The following is a 24,290-nucleotide window of genomic DNA, read 5'->3' as shown; positions in this document are numbered from 1 at the left end:
AAACAATATGAGATATGAAATATGTAAATAGATATGAATACTACTAATATATACAACAGTGCAAACAATCATGTAAATAACAATAGTGCTGGGAAACATTTATTGTGCGTTATAAACAAATGCACTAATAATGTACAGTATGTAAACCGGAGTTTTGCACAGTATTGCACACAGTATTGCACAGTTGAAGATATAAATAATAAATAAATAATTATGAATTATCCCAGGGCCTCCCAGTGTCTGACACTCTGAGGGAGGAGTTGAAGAGTTTGATGGCCACAGGCAGGAATTACTTCCTGTGGCGCTCCAGGGCGCATCTAGGTGGAATGAGTCTTAAACTGAATGTATTGCTGTTGACCATTGTGTCATGCAGTGGATGGGAGACATTGTCAAAGATGGCACGTGTCTTGGTCAGAATCCTTCTCTCTGACACTGTATCCCAACTGTATACGGTGCAGTGTATACTAGATTTATCATCACAAATGTTCAGTAAGTCCTTTATTAGGACTTGTAACAATTTTCAAAACATTACTATATTAATTTATTCAAATTGAGCGATCAGGGGCTGCTACATTGCAGTTTTTTGGGTGTCCAATATCCCAAATTAAATGAAGTGAAAGTATACAAACTTTGAATTTATCAGAAAATAATTTATCAGGATTTAGAAATAATGACTTAAGTTTTTCTTTCCCAGTGAATGCCCACTCTACTGCTATGCTGCAATGCATCACTGTCCCGGCTTTGCTTTATGCCGTTTCAATTGTGGCAAGGTGGTTAAACACAAATTTATTTTGAAATATGCACCATGTAAAAAAGGAAAACAAATGCAGGCCTTTTTATTTTAGTTTATACTGTGCTTTAGTTTTTTCAGACACATTTGCAAGTAATCTTGTCACAATGAACCTGGAGTCTACGGAACCCTGATTGTTTGCCCACCATGCCTGGTTGGTAATTCAACCAAGTGGAGCACAGTTTGGAAAATAGAAGATATAAGGACATCCACTGACATGTATACACCAGGTCAGCAGAGTGACCTGTGGGATGCACACCTGCAGAGCTGACTCACAACCTGACCAAATGGCCACAAGATGTCAACATTGCTGTGTGAGTGTGGTCAATTCAAATAAGTTCAAAGGGACATTATTGACATGAGAAACATGTTTACATTGCCAATGCAAGTCTTGTTTTGACTCTTGGACAGGTGAACTACATGACCAGCTATTAAACCCAATAGCTGTGAAAGTATCTCATCCACTGGCAGAGTCAAATAGCATACTGGTAACACTTTAGAGCAACTGATGTTGATATATGAGCTGAAGTTGATATATGAGATTTTTAAAGTTATTAAATAATTATATACTATTTTTTTATTATCTTAAACACATAACAAACATTTCTGTACTGTAATTTCTTATTACTTAACAGCCAATATATACACTGTACCAATATATATATATATATATATATATATATATATATATATATATATATATATATATATATATATATATATATATATGTCAGGCTCTAGTATTAGCCATATGGATGGTAAAGGAATAATAATAATAATTTATAGGAATATTTTATGGATCCCATTGTTCAAAATGCTTTATATAAAAGAGGCAAATGTAGTTAGTTACATCTGCTTTATTTGAGGAAAAATAATCCTTTATTTTGAGTATAAAAATAACAATAATAAGACATCTGATGAACACATACATTCTCATGCACTTGCATTTTACTGTATTTCATGATCTTACAGGTGGTTGTACAATATTTCAGAATAAGTGCTCAGTGTTGTGTTTTTGTTGATGTTTCACATTACAATCTGAAAACATTATTGGCTTCCATGTGAACTTCTAAACAGCAAACCCCCTAAATAAATATAGCAGCAAATAGAAAAACAACATCATAATATAAAATGTTATGATTATGCAACATAATTACAAAACCTTTCATTGGTCTTTTGCTAACGACATAAGATTTGATGACCTCAACTGCTTTGTTCTTCTTGTTTAGTCCAAGATTAAAAAAATGTATGACTCTGGGGCAAACTAACCACATTAAACATTCATTTTACTGACAAAGAAAATCGAAGGGCTTGTCTTTACTAAAAGCAGTCCTGTTTGAAGTGACAATTTAAAAGTCCATGAATCTCAACATCTTCTTTTCAGATTTGAAGAGAGCATGCCAAAGTGTAAGACAATTTCACCTGTTTCCAATGCAAAAAAGGTCTCCCATTTTCTTGCCTGAAATGACCAATCATCTTGCTACCAGTAAAATAACTTTGTCTTTATTGCTTTTGACCTTATTATGTCTTGATTTAATATGTTGCTACAACATTTCTAATAAGAAACACATGGAGTATTCTCACCACAAAAGCATGATTTCAACCAAAAGTCTAACATAAAAAACTTTAAAAGTTAACTTAAGAGCAAATCAATTCGTGAAGCTAAATCATGAAGCTGAGTTGTCCTAAAAAAAAAAAAAATCTAAAATCATCATCCAACTTTTAGTCCAAAAGTTTCATAAGTTTACATCATGCATTGTCCCAAGTTTCCCCAGTGTTTCGATTGAAGCAAATGCAATAATAATAATAATAATAATAATATTAATAATAATAATAATAATAATAATAGTAATAGTAATAATGAATAAGAGACTTTCCAAGAAACTTTCACATGAGAGCAACTTAATTATATTAGAAATGCATATTTTACCTGTAATGTGATTGGAAAGAAAATAATCTTCCCCTGGAGCAACAAATCAAAAGGAGTAGCCCACTTTAAAGTGAATAAGAATGCATTACATTTGAGTAACGGTGGAGGCCAACACGGGTCATGGCTGTTAAGATCTAAGTTGTTCAACATGTTCACTTTCTCCTTCCAATCTTAGCCAGCAGGAGCGCGTTCTCCGCCGCCTTGGCTCGCATCTTTTTGGCCTTAGCGACATCAAAGAGGACGTTCATGATGTTGGTCGGGACGTCCAGGGACAGGGTCAGCCTGCTCCTCCGGTCCCCTTTGCTGCTGTTGCGGGCCATCAGCCCTCTGAGCTTCGTACGGCTCATGAAGCGGTAGTTTGCGGGACTTGAAGTCCTTTTTTCCCGGCTAGACTCAGCAGAAGAAGAGGTGGAGGATGACGAGAGATACTCCGCGGACTGCAGCAGGGACCCCCAGCCGTCCACGGGGGAGTAACCCGGCTCGTCCTCCACGCTCCGGACCCCGACGGCCATCTGGTCGTCGCACAGCAGGTCGGAGCGGGAGTTGTAGAGGCGGAGGCACAGGCTGGAGGTCGGCGTGCACAGGACCGAGAGCAGCAGCAGGGTCTTCAGGGACGACAGCATGCTGTGTCCTCTGGGACCAACACAGGTGAAGAGGAAGAAGAAAGAACATGTTTACTCCATGCCATTTTTTCTGTGTCCATTTGAACAAGATATTTTACTTTTTACATTACATTTTTTATATTAATCTTAAAGCAAGTGACAAAAAAGGGGTGAGAATAAAGTGGATCTTAAAATAAGTTGTAATCAGTCTTAACACTGCTTTCACAATAACTAAACATGTTCATTTACGTTGAAATAGAACATTTAATGGAACATTTAATGTCTATTTTGGAGCCCGTGGCAATGGTTTAAAGGCAATTTGATCACAAACATGTAAGCAATAACATTCGCGCAACTTACCACTCGTGTCCTATAATAAAGAATACAGTTAGGGAGATCACACAACACTATCCCTGCAAAGAAAAACCAAACAGACAGAAATTCTCTGAAGTAAAAATGTGATAATAAATTCCTTATAAACTGATAATGTGTGCGGAGGTCAGCAGTGCGCACTGTCTGACCAGCAGTGTGTCTTCCTCATCCATTCCCACTGCATTCATTTAGTAGGAGCCATCAAACTGCAGCCCTACGCCAGCAACAACGTCATTCCGTTGACATATTGCTTTGCTCTGAAATATCCCATTGGTTATGACGCAGTGATGTAGTGCTACATTAAAAAAAAGTTGGTAAATATGACCTCCTGTCGGTGAACACGAGACATCACGACCACAGATACACAGAAAATCTTAGTTTTTTTCACGCAGCCTGAGACTTTTTTGTATGTTTTACCTTTTACGTGATGGTTTTTACAGTAGTAAGCCTCAAATACCTGTTCAGAACCACGGACAGCTCCCATTCAGTACCATGGACAGTTCCATGATTCAGGCAACACTTTCCTATAAACGTAAAGCATACTGTAGCAAATACAAAACCGAAGAATGCTATTCTCTAATTGTCAGCCAGTATCATTCTAAAGTCACTGAAGATTTATTGGATTTTCTTTCTCTATGACGATACATTGTTTTCTCTTTCACACAAAAGTAGCTGCATTAGTTAATGAATTGATCAGTCAGCTAATATTCTGTTAATCAATAACATCTTTTTAGACATTTATAAATCTAAAATGTCAAACATTTGCCGTTTCCAGCTTCTCAAATATGAGGGTTTGATGCTTTTCTTTGTCATTTATGATAGTAAATTGAATATATTTGGGTTTTGGAATGATGATCGAATAAAACAAAAGCTACAATTTAAATACATCAACTAAAACTAGGAAATATTACAATGGATACAATACATGGAACTGTGGAATGGAATCTAGATAAGTTATAACCCAATAACAACTTTAGCATTAATTGGATTTGGCTGGTGTTCATCCTCTCCAGAAAGGCATTAGTTTGCTAGTTTCTCACTTTGTCTGCAATAAATAAACTTTAAGTCACTACATGCTCATGGGCTTCTCCACTAATAAACTGTCTAAAGTTTTCAGTTTTAAATGTTGAAAAGTTGATAGTAAATGGGCCTCTTTTGAGTCTTGATGCAAACCAAATAAGCTACAAAGGAAAAACTTTAGTATTATGCTACACTGTAAATATGAATTAAGTGAAATTTACAATTTAGGTGTAGGTCCCTTTAATAAAACCATAATGCCACTTAATGGAATAACACTCCTGAGACATGACACTAAAATATTTAAGGTACATGGTCACCTCTTTCAATATGTGTGACGTGTATAACATGTTAAAGTTCACTAAGTTGTTCACAGTATGTATGAATTGCATGCTGTATACATGGTTATTTAATTTCAAAAGAAGAATGATATATGAGATCCAGAGAACATTGTGTTTTAATTAAAGCGTTTGAGTGTCCACGCTCCCTGATGGGAACCATCTGCAGTGATGTACATTACCATGTCAAAACCAAGATGGAAGAAGTGAGAGGATCAAAGGGTGTTGGGTCAAGCTCCAATGAGCAACTTCATTGAAGGACTAATATGACTGCAAGTCTTCACAGCTGGAGTAATCCCAGTCTGTGACACACTGTGCTATAAGATGTCCTCCCAGTCCTGCTTGATCTCTGAAATGGAATAAATTGCTCCTCTTCAACTTCAATGGAAAAAAATCACACACACATATCTATCTTCTTTAGAAATGAGTGATATTTGAATATTCGAATGATTTGAAAGCTACAATTTTAAATGTCTAATATTATTTTGCATTGTGGCATCTGTCTTAAGTTTTGACTAGTTGTTTTTGGCAGGGGGTGTTGTTCGGTGAGAACAGCCTGTCACTGTAGACTGGGTAACCACATCTTGCAGATCTATGAAACATCTTTGCACATGGGAGTACATTACAGTGCAGAATCGTGACTAATAAAGAGAAAGCCTTTGGAGGCTTGTTGTTGAAAGACTCATCTGTCTTTGAGGCAAATGGAATTTCTGCTTTAAATACTATTTTCAGGGAGCAACCTTTTGAGGAATTGGCTTCAATTTAGGAAACCTGGTGGTGGAGCTGGTGCAGCATGTTGCACTGAAGACTAAGGCAGAGTATCTTCTTTCAAACATCAACCAATGACACTCTGAGAATTTAAGTTGTGTGTCGTGCATTTTCATGTTTCACACTGTCAGAAAATAACCTTGAATGCGTGCTGCCCCCCACATCAACACTCATGCAGGAATCCCCTGCTAGTCGGTCTGATGGAGAGTCCTCTAAAACAGTCCCTGCGTGATCTCCCTCACTGAGCCCCTGTAACACCCCCTGCCAAAGGAACATATGTAGTGGCAAAAGTGGCAGCAGGCAATCAGCTACCAGCTTCTTATTTCTCTTGCTGCACAGAATGCAGGGCAATTGACAAAACGGGAAAAGAAAGGGGACTGAGCGTTACATAAAGAGACTCGAGAGGAGAGACAAGAGACGAGCACGACAGACACACAAAAAGAAGACAGATTTAATTTTTCAGTAGTGTGAATATTGATCACCTTTGACATTTCAAAAACATAAAAATAAAAAAATTCACATTTTGAGTTTCAACACTTTGTCCATAAAACAAAATAATGAAACCGCTGTTAAAATGTATAAATAAATCCAATATAAAATACAAAGTTATGACATTTTACACAGTTATGTACAAAAGTTTTTTTCTTGTATGGGGTTGCTAGTTTCATCTCCAGGCCTCGGTACCTGTGGAAGTGTAAATGCATTTTTTTATTACTATCATAAAAAGGTGAACAGAATATTATATTGTATTGAAGACCAGTTTTGCATCTATTGTGCCCTCCCATTCATACTGCACAACCAAAACATTATAAAGAAGATTTCAATGTATATTTCATTTGTGATCTGAATGGTTCCCCCTACCTCTCCTCTCCTTCTCACACCAACTCTGGCACTCATGTCTTGTGGAGAATCTATTTCTGTTGCCACCACAGCCCCCGTACACAAATGGCCTGCATTCCCCTGAGCGAGGGTGGAAGTACCAGAGCAGAACATATTCTGAACAAGCCCCCTCTGACATCGGCTCCAGGCAGCGGTCTGCTGCTGAAACTGTATATGAGGTGAAACAAAAAAAGATTAAAAACATACCCTACAAACTGAGATGCTGCAGATGTATTGTATTTCACCATATTTTAAGTGTTGGATATGCTGCAAAAATGAAGGAAATGTGTCGGTATGGTCGAGGAGTGGGAGATCACGGACTACAATATTCCTACATTAAGTCTTTCACACTAAAAATATGTATAGAGACCACTTGGGGCCACTAGAGTGCAAAATGCCTGGTGCAGCTATGACTAAGAGGGGAAATATTAGTACGTCTGACAACATTTCACAAATTAGATGATTAAAACCTGCAGTACCATTGAGCCAAGTGTTTGTTTAAAAGGGATACTTGCTTGTTTGCTTTCTTATAGAGAGTTGGATGATAAAACAGCTAGCATACAATAGAGTAAATAAGTTGTCTTTTCTAGTGGTCACACCCAGCTGATTTCTTTTGGCTGTACTGGTTTTCCCTGATTCCAGTTGTGCAAAGCTAGGCTTAACACCCATCACCTCCAACATCTCTGTATTGAACACACAGATTAAACTGATATTGATCTAACTCTCTTCTCTCAGAAGACAGCAAATAAGTGAACTTCCCAAAATGTCAGACTTTTCCTTTGATATGAATGAGTAACTGTAAACTTGACTTGCTGGCTGCTATCAATTTATTGTTATCTTTTAACACAAGGTTTAGTGTGAAATTCCATTCTTCAGTACACTTCAAATGTCTTACACAGCATATTTTTATCCATACATAAAGTGCCTCATGAAATCTAATGCAGGCTTTCAAACAATGGATTCAGTTTTACTCTGATCACTCTTTCCCACCTTGTGCTTTTAACAATTCCATGCAAGTCATTACTCAAAAATTATGAAAATGGGAAGAGAAACAGACAGAAAAGTGAGAGTGATACACAGAGAAAGTAAACATGATAAAAACAAATTGAAAGACAAGAAGAAAATCAGTTGTCTTGGCCACTCACCAGCAGTGTTAGTTCCAAATACCCTTCTTTTCTTCCTATGTCCCGACTCAAGAGAATCTAAAGGCCCAAAACAACAACAATGACAAGTTTTACAGGTTGGTGGATTCGATCATCAGGGACCAACAAAAAACATGTTGACTGGACCAACATTTAAAGAATGCCAGTTGTGTTTTGACTTATCTTAAATTAGAGTGATCAACATTTCTCCAATAAGTTATGCTCCATGGAGTGCTCATCGTTAGTCTTTTTGATCTCTTTGTGCAAACTTTCTGTAAATCTGCAACCCTACAGACTTCCTTTAAAGGAATTACAGTTCATGTAATATCCTGCTAATGTTAAAACCAGGGCTAAAAGGGGGGAAACAAAAATAAAAAAGTCATAGAAAGAGCTGGATAAAACAAATTTATCGGTACCACAATAAATACACTAATAACTAACAATACACTAACACATGCACTGGTTTCTAGTTCTGTGTTCTATGAAGTTTGCTGTGTTGATCTCTTTTTCTCTGATTTGATCTAACAACATCACTTATATTGGCTGTTATTAAATTCACGAAATCAGAGACACTTACGTCAAGGAATTGGCCATGTATAGCAAATAAAGAAAGCTGAAATACAGATGCTGCAGCAGCAAACAGTGTTAGCGTATCAGCTGATAGCTACACAGCTGGTTGATGAGCCAGTGATTGTGAAGCATGAATGAAGCAGCTGATGCTAATCACTGACACACTGACACACCTCAGTGCTCTGCCTGAACTAATGCTGTGATTCATTTGTTTGATTAAACTATACATGATGTATAAAACTCACACTTTACTGACCTAAGTAATGCCTTTTGTCTCGGATAACATGCCATTTCACAAAGTCCTGTATCCCTGCACCCTACTGCACTCACACAGGCAAAAATATTGTGCCAAGGTGAAGCACAAGCAGTAGAAAGAAAAATAAAGATTTTCCGATGAGGTTAGTTAATATAAAATATGTACTAAAGCAATACTGGTTAATAGAACAGATTTCTTGTAACACCATGCGGTTAAATGCAGTGCATGGTACATGTGGCAATTATTTTTATTGAATTCCTTTTTAGTCTCCAGATTAAAGAGTACATATTGATATGTGGCCCACTGTACTTGTGCAAATTCATTATTTTGTGTGTATAATGTCACTGTTTCACATCTAATGATTGTAATTTATGAAAAAACATGCTGACGTTGACAATGGGCAATGACAGGCTCACTCTTTAATTAGTTTTCTGGCGATGTTGACCTGAAGCAAGAATTAAAATAAACTGGCTTGCGGAAAGCCATTATTGCCTGCGGCCTGTATTCGCTAATGAGCTTCATGAAATATTTTGTGATTAATTGGTACATGTTGACCATTGGTTTAACTTTGTGGTTGATGACCTCCATAACAGCAGCACTCTTGGAGCTGAATGTTTTTTTGCCTTCTTTTGATAGCTGGCAGTGTAGATATAGACAGGAAACGTTAGTGGAGAGGTGAGGACCTTTTGCTATTTAGCGGATTGTGTGGTAACTAGAATAAGTGCTTCCCTCAGATCCCTATGTTTAACATGCATCCATGCAGTGGTAGAATGTATATGTGTATTTACTCAAGTACTGTGCGTGTACTGTACTGTGTTTGTGGTACTTGTACTTTACCTGAGCTTTTTCTTTTCATGCCACTTTTTACTTCTACTCCACTACACCTCAGAGGGAAATATTGTACTTTTTACTCCACCACATTAATCTGACAGCTTTTTCCTGCATTGAATACTTTTACTTTTAATACTTTAAGTACATTTTCGGGATGATACTTACATACTTTTACTTAAATAACTTTTTTAATGCAGGACTTTTACTTGTAACAGAGTATTTTTTACAGTGTTATATTAGTACTTTTACTTAAGTAAAGGATCTGAATACCTCTTCCATCACTGCATCCATGGCAAAGTAAACTGACTTTCAAATTGATAGTTTTCTACCATTATATGCAAAATATAGTTTTTGCATTACCGCACAGTGTTGACCGAATCTCCATAGCATAGTTGGAATTTGCGGAATATAGCATATTTCAAAGTCTTATGCTGTGTCTCAATTTGCATACTTCAGTACTTAAACTTGCTATTTTGAGTGCATAAGTGCGTTCACACTGACAAGTATGTCAAAATGCAGTGCACTGTGAGTACCCAGATGTTGCACTCATAACGTTCAAAAAGCTGAGTGTGGAACGCCTCACCTTCTATGGTCACCATCTTGGCTGTGTAGCCCAAGGGAAGGGACCACCAAACTTGTGAAAATGGCGGCCGAGGAAGCTGCAGCGGTTGCTCTGAGGAACACCAAACTATACGTTGGTGGCGCAATCTCCCCGTCGTGTGAAACAGTGAGCACACACAAGCAAGAAACGGTAAAAGCATGTTCATTTTTAATAAAACTGAAGTGAGAAAACAAGCTGGCAGATCTATTGGCGGGCGATAATAGGTGGCGGTAATGCTCCAGCCGGTTTCAATTCAACAATAAAAAGAAGCAGAAGCGGTCAAAAGTTGCGATCGTCATTTCTGGTAAGTGCATAACGGCCATGTGCAGTTTTAAGACAACACTACCCTGTCAAAATTCACACTACACAAGTAAATTGAGACACAGCATTACACTATGACACTGATCAACCAGACATAAAAATATGTTGACTTAAAGTGCCCTCAAACATATACAGTATGACATTTAGCTTAGTTTTAAAACAACACTTTTGACTTGGTACATTTTTTAACCATGGAAGGTAACCATAGCAAAAGGATTCAGGCTACGTCTCCATTTAACTCAGTGTAGAATCAAACCTAACCAAGAGTTAAACTGACTACATACAGACCTATAGAAATAGATGGCAAACACAACCTCTACCTTCATCTAAATGACCATGAAAGAAGCATGATAATATACTCTGAGGTGTCCCAATATAAGTAAACAATAGAGGAGATGAAGGGGATGATATCAGTGATAAAAGCAAACACCTCAGAGTACATTATTACTGTTGCAAAGTCCCCACAATCTCACCTAACACACCAGAAAAAGCTGCCTACATCACAGCTGTTACACATTAGTATGACATATGTAACCCTTTAGCTGTGACACACACTTGGTTACACTCTATAAATCTGTTGAGGGGACAACTGAGCACTTTGGAAATTGATGACATCTCAGGCATCTGTGTGTTTGGCCCATGGGCTTGGACCCTGCAAACTGTTAGTTGTGTCAGTGTGTTAAATTGAAATAATTGTTTTTACCAGTGCGGTTTGGTCGGATCACAGGGGCAGGACTGGTAATTTCTCCCAGCTTGTCTCCATATTCTTCACCTTCTTCTTCCATCCCTTCTTTATGGAGGTCATGGTGGAGGGATATCACCACATCATCATGCTCATTTTTACTCTCAGTCACTGCAGTTGTTCCATCTGGATCCACAGACTTTACCATGAACTTGTATTCCAACCCTGAAATGATACAAACATAACACACAGTCATTAACAACTAAGAATATGCTTTTAATATTTTCTATCTTGTACTATATAGCACCACACTTTGAAATAATAATAAAGTATTCAGTGGCAAAGTTAGAGTAAATAAATCAGTCTGAGACCATTAAATTATGATTTCAGGTTTTAGTTTCTTAGTTTATGCCACCCAGACCACCTTAACTTTATATATATTTTACTTCACTGTAGTGGTTTTTCTACTTGCAGTTCGCTGAAAGCGCTGCGGCCTAATAAACAGAAACATCAATGAAACCCAAAAAGTGAAAACATTTTTTTGCCAAATATATTGTGGTATTATGTAAATAAGTATTTAAAAAGCAAAAGTCTGTGGTTAACATAGCAGGGAAAGTTATGTTTCATATATATAATGCCAAAATGTCTTTCATGAAAAAAAGGTTGACAATATGCAGAATTGTCCTTTAAGTGTCTTGTAAGTGTGTAATGGATTCTTGGTGAGGCATCCCACTTAATGACAGTCTCGTGTTTGTGAATGGCTCTACTGTTGCTGGCACCATGGTGTGTGTTCCTCTGAGAGAACATAACAGATGGCAAAACACACATGGGTGCCATGCTGCTGCCACGGGAGCTCTACAACAAACAACTACACACACAAACAAACACACACACACACACACACACACACACGCGCACAATATGTAGGCCTGTCTCATGGCACGCACAGTATTTTCACTCTTGGATGAATGTACAAAAAAGTACATTGAGGGTTCAAAATGTACAAGTAACACACACACACACACACACACACACACACACACACACACACACACAAACAATCTTACCACACTTTTCTACCACCTCCTGGGTGACTAGCTCCTTCACTTCTTCAGCCTTGACAAAGAGAATGACAAGATTCAAAGTAAGTGAATTCAAGTATTAATTTTTCTAACTATATATATATATATAGTTATATATATATATAGTTATATATAGTTATATATATTGTATGTGTGCATGCGTGTGTGATTGTGATAAACACGTACTGAGAGTCCAGGCTCCCCCTTCTCCCCTTTTCCTCCTTCAATACCCAGTGTACCCTACAGTAAAACACATTTACAAATGCATGTGATTAATTACATTCTATCAAGCTATAAATATATGTACAAAACAGTATAAAGTCCCAGCCCCTTCCCTAGCGAACAACCAGCACCTGTAACCAAGATTACATTTGTTTTAGTTGCTATCGTACTACTATCAATAGTATGGTGCAGTGTTTCAAAACTCTAAGTACAAGACTCCCAACTGTTCATACTTGTAAATCATTAAATCTTGCATTCAAAGCCACTGATTCTCCTTTCATTTGGCTTGTAAACATCTTTCACTACAATACCAATGTTTCAACCACAAAGTTTCTGGTGAAATACAACGAGTACATTTGTTAAGTCACCTAAACATATCACACATAGTACAATTCTTTCAGTTAAGTTATTGTAACAATCACTTAGTCCAAGACAAAACTATGTAAGATACATGTTTCAAAATTACTCTTTTAAGTGCTAGAGATAATCTGTTTGCTTTATTGTTTTCACATTACAGTAGGCAAAAATGTAACTGTACATAACCCATCAAAATTCAACAACAAACTATTTCCATAATTCCTATCCCATAATCAGAAGTGTGATCAATGTAGACATCTTCCCCAATCAGAGATGCAAGAAACAAACTTTAATTGCAACATAACTGTAAGGTTTTGTCTAATTATAAATGCTGTAAAAAATAAATAAAAATAAATAAACACTGTAACAGAACTGAAAGAAAATTGTTCACTGTAAATACTGTAAAAGTTTTCTGTAGTACGCACTATACTAGTCTGCATCAATTCGGTCTTCTGGTTTTGGCCATAAGTACTCGTCCACAATGTATGTTTTCATAGTTCATGCACCTTGGGAAAAATCTTCTTGAATGTCGACTCCAAGCCTGACAATGGTCAGCAGTACTGTCATCACAAGCCTCATCCACACTAGTGTATTGTACACACTGTAATCATTGCAGTGGTCCTTTGTGGCCCTGATGGTTTGAGCACTACTGTAAGTTACCAACACTAAGGTTGTGGGTTCAAATCCCACTAAGGTGACGTCACATACAACTCTCACATGTTAGGGTGGTGATTCTGGAGTTTTGCATTGGACTATATCAGGCAAAATAAACAACTATACATACAGTGTATTAGGCAAGTGGATTATTGTTTATATCAGTTATGAGCAATGAGCGTAGTGTTAGCAAAAAAGTATTTTAACGAGAGAGAAGAAAATCCTATTCAAGGTTATGCATGTACTTTGTATGACTGTAGTGTATTTTAATGTAAAACTGGTCTTTCTAAATGTTTTTTTGTACACAGTCAATGCCAGATGTACTTAGAGTTGTGGAAAAAGGTACTTTTTGATGATCTGTTGGTTTATATATGTAATTAAGGTAGTGAAATATTACCACATACTTGTGAGAATAGTACCATAGCATCTAAAAAAACTGTAATACCACATTCATGTCGTATTGTAGCGATATCTAGAGATGTCGATGCAAGCAGCTGAGTGAAAAAACATTTACCCCAGACTTCTGTTACATTTATCTGCATGATCAACAAAGGTATCCCAAAAGGGTGTGTGTGTGTGTGTGTGTGTGTGTGTGTGTGTGTGTGTGTGTGTGTGTGTGTGTGTGTGTGTGTGTGTTCATGAACGACTCTCACACTCTCTCCTCTTAGTCCTGGAGCCCCGGGTGCTCCCCTCTGACATGGTTTGGTTTTGCCCCTTCTGCCCCTGTCCCCCTGTTAAAATTAAAGTGAGCACAGAGAAAACACATTCTAAGTTTTGAAATTTTGTTCATACTATGCTAACAAGAATATGTATAATGGGATACAAGATAAAAAACATAGCAACCCACTCACTTCTGAGCAGTATGAAAGACAAAGCAATTAGGTACATCCTTGGAATATCCTCATTAGAGGTTTTCAGCCACTCTCTGCCAACCCTGAAAGTCTGGTAATTGTAGCTGAAAGGAGCTATTTCAGTAAGATATTACTTTAAAACTGCAGACGGAAATAGGCTTCTGTGTGTGTGTGTGTGTGTGTGTGTGTGTGTGTGTGTGTGTGTGTGTGTGTGTGTGTGTGTGTTAAGGACATGTCTGTGCTGTATTCACTGCTGCAGTATACAGAGCGCATGCTGCCAGTCCCTCTGAACAAGGCACAGACATGGTGATGACTGTAATCAAGCTCAGCTCATCGTCCTGTTCATTGTGTTCTGCCACATTCTCACTCTTCTCTTGTAACTTTCTTTTTTTACAGAAAGGTATTTTTTAAAGACTGAGTGTGTTTGTACCTGCTCTGTCCCATACGAGGAATAACAATTAAATACAGTACAGTACTGGGTATACTAGCTTGGAGTGGTCACGCATCATTGCTAATAATCTTTTGGGGCATATTATTGTGTGTTAGCAACATACTGTTATTGTCAAATTACTGTATCAAGAAAACTAATTATTAATTATTCATGTACATATTTATGTTTAACCCTACCTGTATGATCCCAAGAAAAACATTGATTTTGTTATTTTCTTGTCACATCAAACATAGTTTTTATGTATGAAAGTCTGACTTAAGTATGCCATTGTATTAAGTAGTGCTGTCAGTTAAACGCGTTATTAACGGCGTTAACGCAAACCCATTTTAACGGCGTACATTTTTCTATCGCAAGATTAACGTTCTTTTTGCCCTAGCAAACTTTGTAGTTTTTTTTCACATGCTGTTGCAATAACTAGTAACGTTAGGAAAACTACAACACCACACGGGATCTAGCTAGACCGGAAACAAAACAACAGGCACGCTGCACACACTTGTTTGGGCTCGCGACCCGGCAAAAGAGTAGTAGGCTAACGTTACGTTTTGAGTGGATGGCGAGCGCGAGACGCCGAAATGGACGCCAATAAGATTCTGAATGGAAAGTTTACTTTTAAAAAGTTGCCAAATGGTTCCATTGACAAGACCAAAGTGTGTTTTGTCGTTGTGAACTGAGCTATCATCGCAGCACGTCCAGTCTGAAAGACCACTTGATACCACCACATTTTTCTTCCATTTTTCTTTCAATTTATCAGTACCATAAAACATTATCAACGCAGTGTAAAAGATATACGTCAGTGTCATATTTCCCCAAATACACTGTGGAATACTGTACCTTAGGCCCTGTGTCCCCACGGGGTCCTGGGGGTGCTGGTGGTCCCTGATGTCCATCCCTTCCTGGATTCCCTGCTGACCCCTTAAACCCTGGGAAACCTGAGAAACCTGCTGCACCCTGCATGGAGCGAGAATATGTTGTTATGCTGTTCTTTGCCCTTGAATCCAACTGTCCTGAGCACATAATCAGTGGTGATAATAGTTGGATAACGACCAGTGATATTAATGTTAATTTACTAACCTTGTTTCCTTTCACTCCTGGATCACCATCAACACCATTGATGCCTCCCTGTCCCTTATCGCCCTAAAGTGGTATCACATTATGAGAGTAGTGAGTTTGTATACATTTGGGGAAGGGAGAAAGAGAAATATGTGCACACTTGAATGTTTACCTTGCGCCCTGTGAGTCCGTTCAGCCCAGGTATACCAGGGGTGCCATGCAACCCCATATCTCCCTGTTTCGCATACACAGAGTTATCTACATTACTGACAGGATTTCTTCACGGCATTGTGAGATAACATATAACTCAGTTTTGGTCTAGATGCTAATTCAGGCCTAACCTTTTCTCCATCCAGGCCTGGACTCCCAACGCGTCCAGGTAAACCTCTGAAACCCTGTAACGGCAGGTAAAAGAAATGGTAACATAGCGAGCGATATCATGCAAATAGAGAAGCTGCAACTCTATAAAAGAAACTAAATAAAAGCAGAGTTGAAAAAAACTAAACAATGAGTGGGACAACTGTGACAAATATCTGCCTCCACCTTCTCCCCCTTCTCCCCTTTGTCTCCTGGTAAGCCTGGTTCTCCTGGATCACCCTGTGAAAAAGAATAAATAAAATAAATGATGATGAATTAAAAAAAAATCAAATGTCAGGATTAGTTTTATATTGATTTTTCAATGTACCTGATTGCCCTTCTGGCCCAGCAGTCCCATGTCTCCTTTGTCCCCCTTGGCCCCGTCCCCTCCACGATCCCCATTGCGACCCTTAAATCACATCATGGGTGTTACTGTCAGTGAAGGTAAAACTGAATTTTGGCTCAAGTTATAATCACTGAATGTGTGTTTGCTTATGTTGTGTTGTAGATCTACCATCACTCCATTGAGTCCCGGCTCTCCTGGATCTCCCTGTAAGAAAAGAAGACAATGTTGCACACAGAACTAACATAAAAGTGTTGAATGGTTAAACTAATGTTGTTGCAGTGTAAATATTTACCTTCTGGCCAACTGGTCCTCGTGCTCCAAAACGCCCTAATGCCCCCTTAGTGCCTGCGTCACCCTTTATGCCCTTTCAAAAACAATAAAAAAAATACTTCCATTATTATGATTTTTTTTTGCAGTCCCTTTAATGACAAATCAAAGGATAAAGCTATTATATAAGCAATTTGATAATAGTCTTGTCAGAGACTTAATCACGACCGGTATAACATCACTGCTGTGAATTGCATTTCCATGCTCTAAATGTCTCGTGGAAAGTATTCTTCTTCTTTGCGGTTTTTTAATGTTTACATCAGGATATATTACCTTGACTCCAGGAGGACCGTCCTCGCCCTTTTCTCCTTTGTCACCATCAAAACCTGGTGGGCCTCGCTCACCCTGAAACACAACATCTACTCAATTCTTCATAGGTCTTTATTTGTTTAATTCATGTGTGCTTTTAGATTATGTTTGTATATCTATAGTATTCATAAAAACGTTTCCTCCTAATTCCTAGGTGTGTAGCCTTTGATTGTTTTAGCTTTTTTCTTCTCTTATTTATTGTTTGTGTATTTGTCGACTTGGGTGGTGACAGGCTGAGTACAATTGCCCTTGTAAGAACAAATGAAGTGGTTTTGAATTGTGTTGAGTCTAAACCAGATGGCAAAAATGATAGAGGATCTCACCGCCTCTCCTTTGGAACCCTTAGATCCACGGGGTCCTTGGATTTGAAGCACACTCCCCTGTAGGAAGGTATTAAATTGTGAATAATAAATGTAATCTGTAGCAAAGGGTAAAGCAAGTAATGCAAATTCCCATGCATATCATATCAATCATTACACTGTACTCCTTGTCTGTGTACAAACAAACTGCATGTGAAAGAACTGACAAACATGAAGATCATCATACCCTTTCACCTCTAACTCCAGGTAACCCACGCTCACCCTGCAAAAAAAACATGCTTTTTAAACGACTTTCCAAACATTATTTAATTTCCATGTGTCAACAAAAACATTATTATTACTTTATACAATTAAAATCCAGTTCAATGTAATCAGCCTTTGGTTGTTGTACCGAACATGTTGTACACAACATGACCAAGTTTTAGTTGCATTTTCAGGAGGACATGAGTCACTCAGTTGTAGTCTTTATCCATGAGGATCCACTTCCGGGATTGCTCCGTTGCCGCTCTTTTCGGCCGGATGTCTGTTTCCTTCCGCTTTCTTTGTGTTGGAATTTTAAACTCCGGTAGATTTATGAGGACTATGGTTAAATGCTCCTCATATCTCTGCAGGGTAAATCCAGACAGCTAGCTAGACTATCTGTTCAATCTGAGTTTTCTGTTGCACGACTAAAACAACTTTTGAACGTACACAAGTTCCACCAAAACAAGTTCCTTCCTGAGGCTATTTTGCAGCAGCACCGTGGCTCTGCCCGGCGCTTACCGCCACCCAAGACAATCGTGATTGGTTTAAAGAAATGCCAATAAACCAGAGCACGTTATTCTCCCATCCTGGAATGCTGTGTGGACTGCTGACACTTCAAAATGAAAGGCACATAAATGAAAAGGATTCTGTACGAGACATTGAACAGACATCGAAACACTGAAATGTCAATGTGGCCCTCTTTACTCAAACCGCACTGCTGACGCAATAACAGCCAGTCATGTGGGAATCATCTTAGAAATTGCAGCACCTTCATACATTTTGTGAACCTGGTGTATAGATTTTTACAGACACTGCTCTGTAAATAGTAAAACATGAAGTCACTAGATGCAGTCCTTTTGGTGAACACACTATGGGGATGAAAGAGGTCAGAAAATAGCACAGAAGTTTACAAGTATGTATGTTGCCTGCTTCGTCAGAATCCATCAAGGAATTTTATTTAACTTGCAAAGTCTTGTTTGCTGAAATGAGAGACATCAAATTGGCATCAAACAACGTAGCAACCCAGTTTTAGTATATCATTCATTAAGTGAGTGAGTTAAGTGAAGGAATCATATGAAAAGATACATTTTTAAAACATGACAAACACAATTGTGACAAATCATGTGAAATAACAGCTCAAATAACAGCTCACCTTTTCACCTCTGCTGCCAGGCAAGCCCTTTAGACCCTAGTACAAAAAGGGATCAAATGAAAGGATTTAGTCTCCAAGTGAAACTCTAGTCTTAAATGAATTTTTTATTCTCAATTGTATGGTTTTGAAAAGTTGCTTACTAAATGCCCAGGGGCTCCTTTAATACCTAGAGTTCCTTTTTCACCCTTAAATAGAAAAGAAACGTTTTCTGCATAATCCACCAACATTACAGGACTGTGCTAAACAATATACGTCGAAAGCCAGAAAAGGTAGAGCAGGTACGATTAGATCATCCTAAACTGTCTCAGAAACAGTCTGTCTGGTGAACAGTGAGGGAGTGATATGTTACATTACATAAGCTAAGATCAGGACTTTGCTGAACCTAAACACAAACTAAACCTGTTCAAACTGTTGTTCACCATCACAAGGATTGTCTCAACTCACCTTTCTGCCTGGGAAGCCAGACAACCCCCTGGCACCAGGCTCTCCAGGAATACTGTCACCCTGATCAGGACAATATAAAGTCATCTTTTTACACTGCACAGATCAAAATGACAATAACAGTATGCTGCTACAAACACAAAACTAAGTTCTTATAATATTGTGACGGATTAAAGGGCCAAACAAAATAAAAGTAAATGCTACTCAAATATCATATATACAGTATATAGAGTACCTTTTCTCCTTTGCCTCCAGGAACACCAGGAGGACCCTTTTTAGAGAGATGCAGTGGTAGGAAAAGAAAATATCCTTACACATCATTTCAAGTTGGTAATCAATAAGATAAAATGTCCCTTATATCATATGATGATAAAACAGAGTCAAATCCTTATTTAAAGATGTTTAGTCATACTTCATATGGGAAACTATTGCTAAGTGTATCAGATTATACATGTATTTCTTTTAGAGTAGACAGCCCCATGACAGATCACTAAAATCAGACACAGCTTATTTTCGTACGTGAGGTCCTGCTGCTCCTCGAAGTCCTGGAGCTCCAGGTGATCCATTCTTCCCCCTTTTACCCCGGTCCCCCTGCATCAACACATAAAAACATATAATGTCTCTTTTAAACACCAATAACACAACCTTCTATGTGTATTTCTATATTCATTCACAATTATACACTCTCTTAATTTTTCCTGATCAAAGCAAGCTAAATGGCGACTTGTAAGTTGCTATATGATGATGCACCTCTCTGCCCGGCTCTCCTGGGTCCCCTGGGGGGCCCCTAAGGCCTGGGGAGCCTTGCATGCCTGCGTTACCACGAATACCCTGGATGCCCTGAGCACCTGGAGGCCCTGGCTCACCTGGTTCACCCTGAGGTAAAGAGAAAGAGGAAGAGGGAGAGAAAGACAGACACAAATGAAATGTTTGGGAGACAAACACACAGTTAAAGGTCACTTGTTTTATGAAATGTAATTATTCAGCTATTCTATTACCTTTGAATAATTGCTTTCAAATAAAGGCCTTCTTTCCCTTATCAATTAAAATGCTCAAACACAATTTGAAATGACTCAGTGAGTCACTGAGCCAATTACATTTGCTAAATTAAAACTGCGATGAGAAGCAAAGTCAATCAACGAGAACACAATGGAAAAGACTGTGGGGATTAATTGATTTAGAGGGATGTTATAAATAAGAGATTGCTTGTATTAATTGATTTAGAGGGATGTTATAAATAAGAGATTGCTTGTATTGTTTTGAAATTTCACCTTCTGTCCCGGAGGACCCGCCTGGCCTTCTGGACCTCTGTGGCCGATGCCTGGCTCTCCCTAAAAACACAAAGAAACATGTCTATAACATGTTTCTTTCCTTTAAAATAAAATCTCAACTCCAAAATTCACTGTTACGAACTAAAATAACAAATAACAGCTTATAAATATTTACCTTTTGTCCATTTTCACCAATTTCCCCCTTAAAAGTGTGGACAAAAACAGTGCATTTCAGTTAGAAAGTGCGCCTCAGCACATTGTTTTTCTTGAGCCAAAATAAACTAACACAGAGGAATTTGAAATAAAAAAAAAAACACACACACAAAAGAATAAGCAGACTTGTCAGCATGTTTAACAAAGGGAATTATTAATGTCTGCTTTAATCTACTGTCTCCCAGTCAAACAGAAATAGAGTAGAGGATGACATCAAAGGCCTAGACTCAACTGGCTTAACTGACAGGCGAGACGGGAGAGCAGTTCACCCTCAGCTCTGATGTCATTGCTGATGCACTGTGGATAGGTGGGGGAGAGCAGCGATGATATTTTTATGAACTGGTGGCACATTTCGTGTGGCGACTGTCATTTTTAATCTGTGATCTCAGAATGATGATAACGATGCTTTAAATTAGTATAATCAGTGAGATATCAGTGACTCAGTAAATCCTGGCAATGAAAGAATGCGGTTCAGTTTTTATTTTTTTAAAGATTTTTTATGGGCATTTCCGCCTTTAATGATAGGAGAGCTCAGACATGAAAGGGGAGAGAGAGGAGGAAGAGACGCAGGAAAACCATCACAGGTCAGGCTTGAACCCTAGACCTTCTGCATTGAGGAATAAACCTCTATATGTGTGCACCTGCTCTACCAACTGAGCTAACCAGCCACAAATGCAATTTTAATGGTGAGTTCACCCAAAGTACAAAAGCCTCACTCACTTCTAGTGGTGTCTACCCATGCAGCTAGTTTTTGATTTTGATGTGCTCATGTATAAGTTTCAGGATCTAATACCTGCAAAAACTAATGGTATTCCAATCAGCCTCAATTATGTGCGCTTTGTCTTTAATGCAAATGTTAGCATGCTAACACGCTAAACTAAATGGTGAACGTGGTAAACATTATACATGCTGAACATCAGCATGTTAGCATTGTCATTGTGACCATGCATTTAGCTCAAAGCACCACTATATTGTATCCTCACTCAGCTGCTAGCATGGCTCTAGACTTAGTCATGTTTAATGTAATTATTCAATCCTCCGACCACCACAAACTAAACTCCAGAGAAATCTCTAAGAAATGTAACTCAAATCTGGCCAAATGAAACAAAAACTCTCGCACAACTAAATACCTGTAGGTACATTAACTAAAAACAATGTTTTATGATTTATGGGTGAACTGACCCTTTAAATTAGTGTTGCTAAAATTCAATCGCTTAAGTTTTTGTGTTTTAGTCGGGCTCAATTCAGTTTTATTGTTATCAAGTCCTGTAATATTAGAGTAACTGACATCAACATGGAATGTTTACCTCATAACATTTCTGATTGTGTCTTTGGTTTCACAAGGGCGTAAAGTTTTATCTTAATATTTCAAATATCGTTAGTCACCTTTCGTCCTGGTGTTCCACTCTCACCTTGTTGTCCCTATTGCATAAGAAATGTGGAGTACATTAAAGCATTGCATAATTAAAATGGACATTTATTCTGCCTTCTTTTGAACGTGCAGAACACAAGTTGAGTATTTTATAATGATGAGCGTGTTATGAATACTTTAGGCCTTTACCTTCAGGTAAAAATACTCTGGAGGGTACGGGTATGGCTGTCCAGTTTCTTCATCATAACCCCCCTGTCTCCCCCTCTCTATCTCCGCTCTCCTCCTCTCCCACTCCTCCCTCTCCCTCTCCAAGTCTCTCTCCCCTTCCTGCTCTGTTCTCTCCCTCTCCAGCTCTTTCGCCCTCTTTACATTTTCTCTCTCCAACTCCAGCTCGGCCTCCCTCTCTTTCTCCAGCTCCTCTCTCTCTCTCTCCATCTCCAGGTCCTCCTCCTCTCCTCCCCTCTCTCGATCAACGTCCTCCTCTGTCTCCCAGTCGTAGTCTCCACTCCTCTCCTCCTCCCCATAGACTGGATCAGGGCCTGTTTCTATATACCCATCAGTCTCCACTCCTTTCTCTTGTTCCATTTCCCGCTGCTCCACTTCTTCAGCTTCAGTCTGTTCCTCTCCTCCACCTTGTGTTTCTGTATCACTGTATCGCTGCCTCTCCCTCCGTTCTTGCCTCTGCCCCCTGGTGTGTGTTTGAAGGTCAGAGTTTTCTTGCTTCTTCTGCTAGAGAAATACGTTTTATGACACAAACCAATGTACTGTATCTAGAAGTTGCACCATCTTCATTTGGATTAATACTTATTTCTTATCGTTGATAACAGACTTACATTCCAGCTGTTGTAACCTTGAGCTCCAGAGGACAGATGCTGAAATTAAAAATGAAGGGGGCAAGTGTCATATATGGGCCACATTTAGTGATTAATTATATATTAATTGAATTTTCATACTTTATGTGATGCAATCTGAATCAGATGTTTACATTTTTAAGACTGGATAAAATTACTTTTTGTGCCTCCTTGAAACGACTTCTTCCACCTGGGGCACCTGGCATGAACACCTACAATATAAAAATGATTACTACTGCCATTTTTTATTATTAATCAATGTCTACATAACCAGGTGACACTTACCATGGAATCAGGCCAGGGGGCGCTTTTCTTCACCCTGATTTGGGATTGAGGCACCTGTCAAGCCCCCCCAAAACTCCTTATGAGCAAATTTATCACAATCATTTTGATGCTTCCTATCAAACAGCTGTAGTAATGTGTGTGCTTTGATGTAAATGAGGGTAAAAATGTAAGAAAGAAAGAAAGACACAGACTTGCTTAGAAAGTTATTTGACTTTTTTTTACTGAAGGATACATGCACAAAGAGGTTAAACAGACAAAACAACATAATAACAGAACATTTTCACCAGTGAAAAAATGAGTTTGTTCTGGCTACAGATATGCTTATATGCCACTACATTCTGAGTAATATCATTGGTGTTCAAAGATGTTCAGTGAAGTAAAAACACAATAATAAAACAATAAATAAAATTTCAATACAACTTGTCAAAAGTAAATTTATTGTTGGCACAAGTTTTTTGTGTTTTATCTGATGTGATATTTATTTGTTACAGATTTATCTTAATAAATAAATTAGTAGTTGTAGATGAGGTAAAGGCTACAAGGTTTACAATAAACAAAGTGAAGAATGAAAATAACCCGGACATGAGGAAACAATTCTGATAATTTAACAGCAGTGCCTAATTTTCTATAGAGTGCTACTCGAAATAAAAGCCATCATACAAGATATGAACTTTGGCCATAGCTTTGGGTCAGTGACTTCGTCTCTGTGTGGAAAGAAGTCCTTCCTCAGGTTCAGGGCTCCTCATCAGCAAAACAGTTCACAGTTCCATGTAGTGTGTGCTATCCTATGAATGCTTAACACCCTATAGTCACAGTCTCTTGGGACTTAAGAGACGTCCTGTTTAAAAAAATGAGAGAGACAAAGTATTAAAAGTAACTCTCTGGAATTGACTACTATTTCTGCTCATTTCCATTCAGGCAAGCTTTAGTGAAATCATGCCAAAAGCATGCTGCTCAGAAATGCTGTCCTGTCTCATGCTTGGTAATGTCCCTATGATGGTTTATTTTCATTCCCACTGTAGTCACATTAGCCTTA

General features: G+C 38.3%; 2 protein-coding genes across 2 annotated transcripts in view; both read right to left on the bottom strand.

Annotated features, from left to right (window-relative positions):
- Nucleotides 1–2,757: 2,757 nt before the first annotated feature.
- Nucleotides 2,758–3,348, bottom strand: ucn3l (urocortin 3, like). The gene has a single exon (XM_078243118.1). It carries the CDS (start codon nt 3,341–3,343, stop codon nt 2,873–2,875), a length of 471 nt encoding a protein of 156 aa, XP_078099244.1. The 5' UTR covers nt 3,344–3,348; the 3' UTR covers nt 2,758–2,872.
- A 2,902-nt stretch (nt 3,349–6,250) lies between these two features.
- The window catches only part of col7a1l (collagen type VII alpha 1-like), a 61,082-nt gene continuing 43,042 nt past the window's right edge, over nt 6,251–24,290 (bottom strand). The window contains exons 78-108 of the mRNA XM_078243220.1: nt 23,255–23,308; nt 23,128–23,181; nt 22,952–22,990; nt 22,308–22,844; nt 22,133–22,168; nt 20,709–20,735; nt 20,534–20,593; nt 20,013–20,138; nt 19,782–19,853; nt 19,498–19,533; nt 19,266–19,325; nt 18,962–19,006; nt 18,822–18,857; nt 17,652–17,687; nt 17,429–17,485; nt 17,070–17,141; nt 16,762–16,833; nt 16,638–16,673; nt 16,452–16,532; nt 16,310–16,363; nt 16,108–16,161; nt 15,939–16,001; nt 15,788–15,850; nt 15,548–15,664; nt 14,068–14,145; nt 12,368–12,421; nt 12,167–12,215; nt 11,121–11,324; nt 7,842–7,898; nt 6,679–6,864; nt 6,251–6,501 (exon numbers count right to left, since the gene is read on the bottom strand). Of these exons, the coding sequence (XP_078099346.1) occupies nt 6,482–6,501; nt 6,679–6,864; nt 7,842–7,898; nt 11,121–11,324; nt 12,167–12,215; nt 12,368–12,421; nt 14,068–14,145; nt 15,548–15,664; nt 15,788–15,850; nt 15,939–16,001; nt 16,108–16,161; nt 16,310–16,363; nt 16,452–16,532; nt 16,638–16,673; nt 16,762–16,833; nt 17,070–17,141; nt 17,429–17,485; nt 17,652–17,687; nt 18,822–18,857; nt 18,962–19,006; nt 19,266–19,325; nt 19,498–19,533; nt 19,782–19,853; nt 20,013–20,138; nt 20,534–20,593; nt 20,709–20,735; nt 22,133–22,168; nt 22,308–22,844; nt 22,952–22,990; nt 23,128–23,181; nt 23,255–23,308 (2,535 nt within the window). The 3' untranslated portion in view covers nt 6,251–6,481. The remainder of the gene's footprint in view (nt 6,502–6,678; nt 6,865–7,841; nt 7,899–11,120; nt 11,325–12,166; nt 12,216–12,367; nt 12,422–14,067; nt 14,146–15,547; nt 15,665–15,787; nt 15,851–15,938; nt 16,002–16,107; nt 16,162–16,309; nt 16,364–16,451; nt 16,533–16,637; nt 16,674–16,761; nt 16,834–17,069; nt 17,142–17,428; nt 17,486–17,651; nt 17,688–18,821; nt 18,858–18,961; nt 19,007–19,265; nt 19,326–19,497; nt 19,534–19,781; nt 19,854–20,012; nt 20,139–20,533; nt 20,594–20,708; nt 20,736–22,132; nt 22,169–22,307; nt 22,845–22,951; nt 22,991–23,127; nt 23,182–23,254; nt 23,309–24,290) is intronic.

The sequence above is a fragment of the Sander vitreus genome, chromosome 23, assembly GCF_031162955.1.
Source record: "Sander vitreus isolate 19-12246 chromosome 23, sanVit1, whole genome shotgun sequence".
Taxonomy (NCBI): Eukaryota; Metazoa; Chordata; class Actinopteri; order Perciformes; family Percidae; genus Sander; species Sander vitreus.
This window is presented reverse-complemented; position numbering and strand designations above follow the sequence as displayed.

Coding starts and splice junctions, on each gene's coding strand:
- ucn3l (XM_078243118.1), bottom strand. CDS start 3,343: ATGCTGTCGTCCCTGAAGACCCTGCTGCTGCTCTCGGTCCTGTGCACG.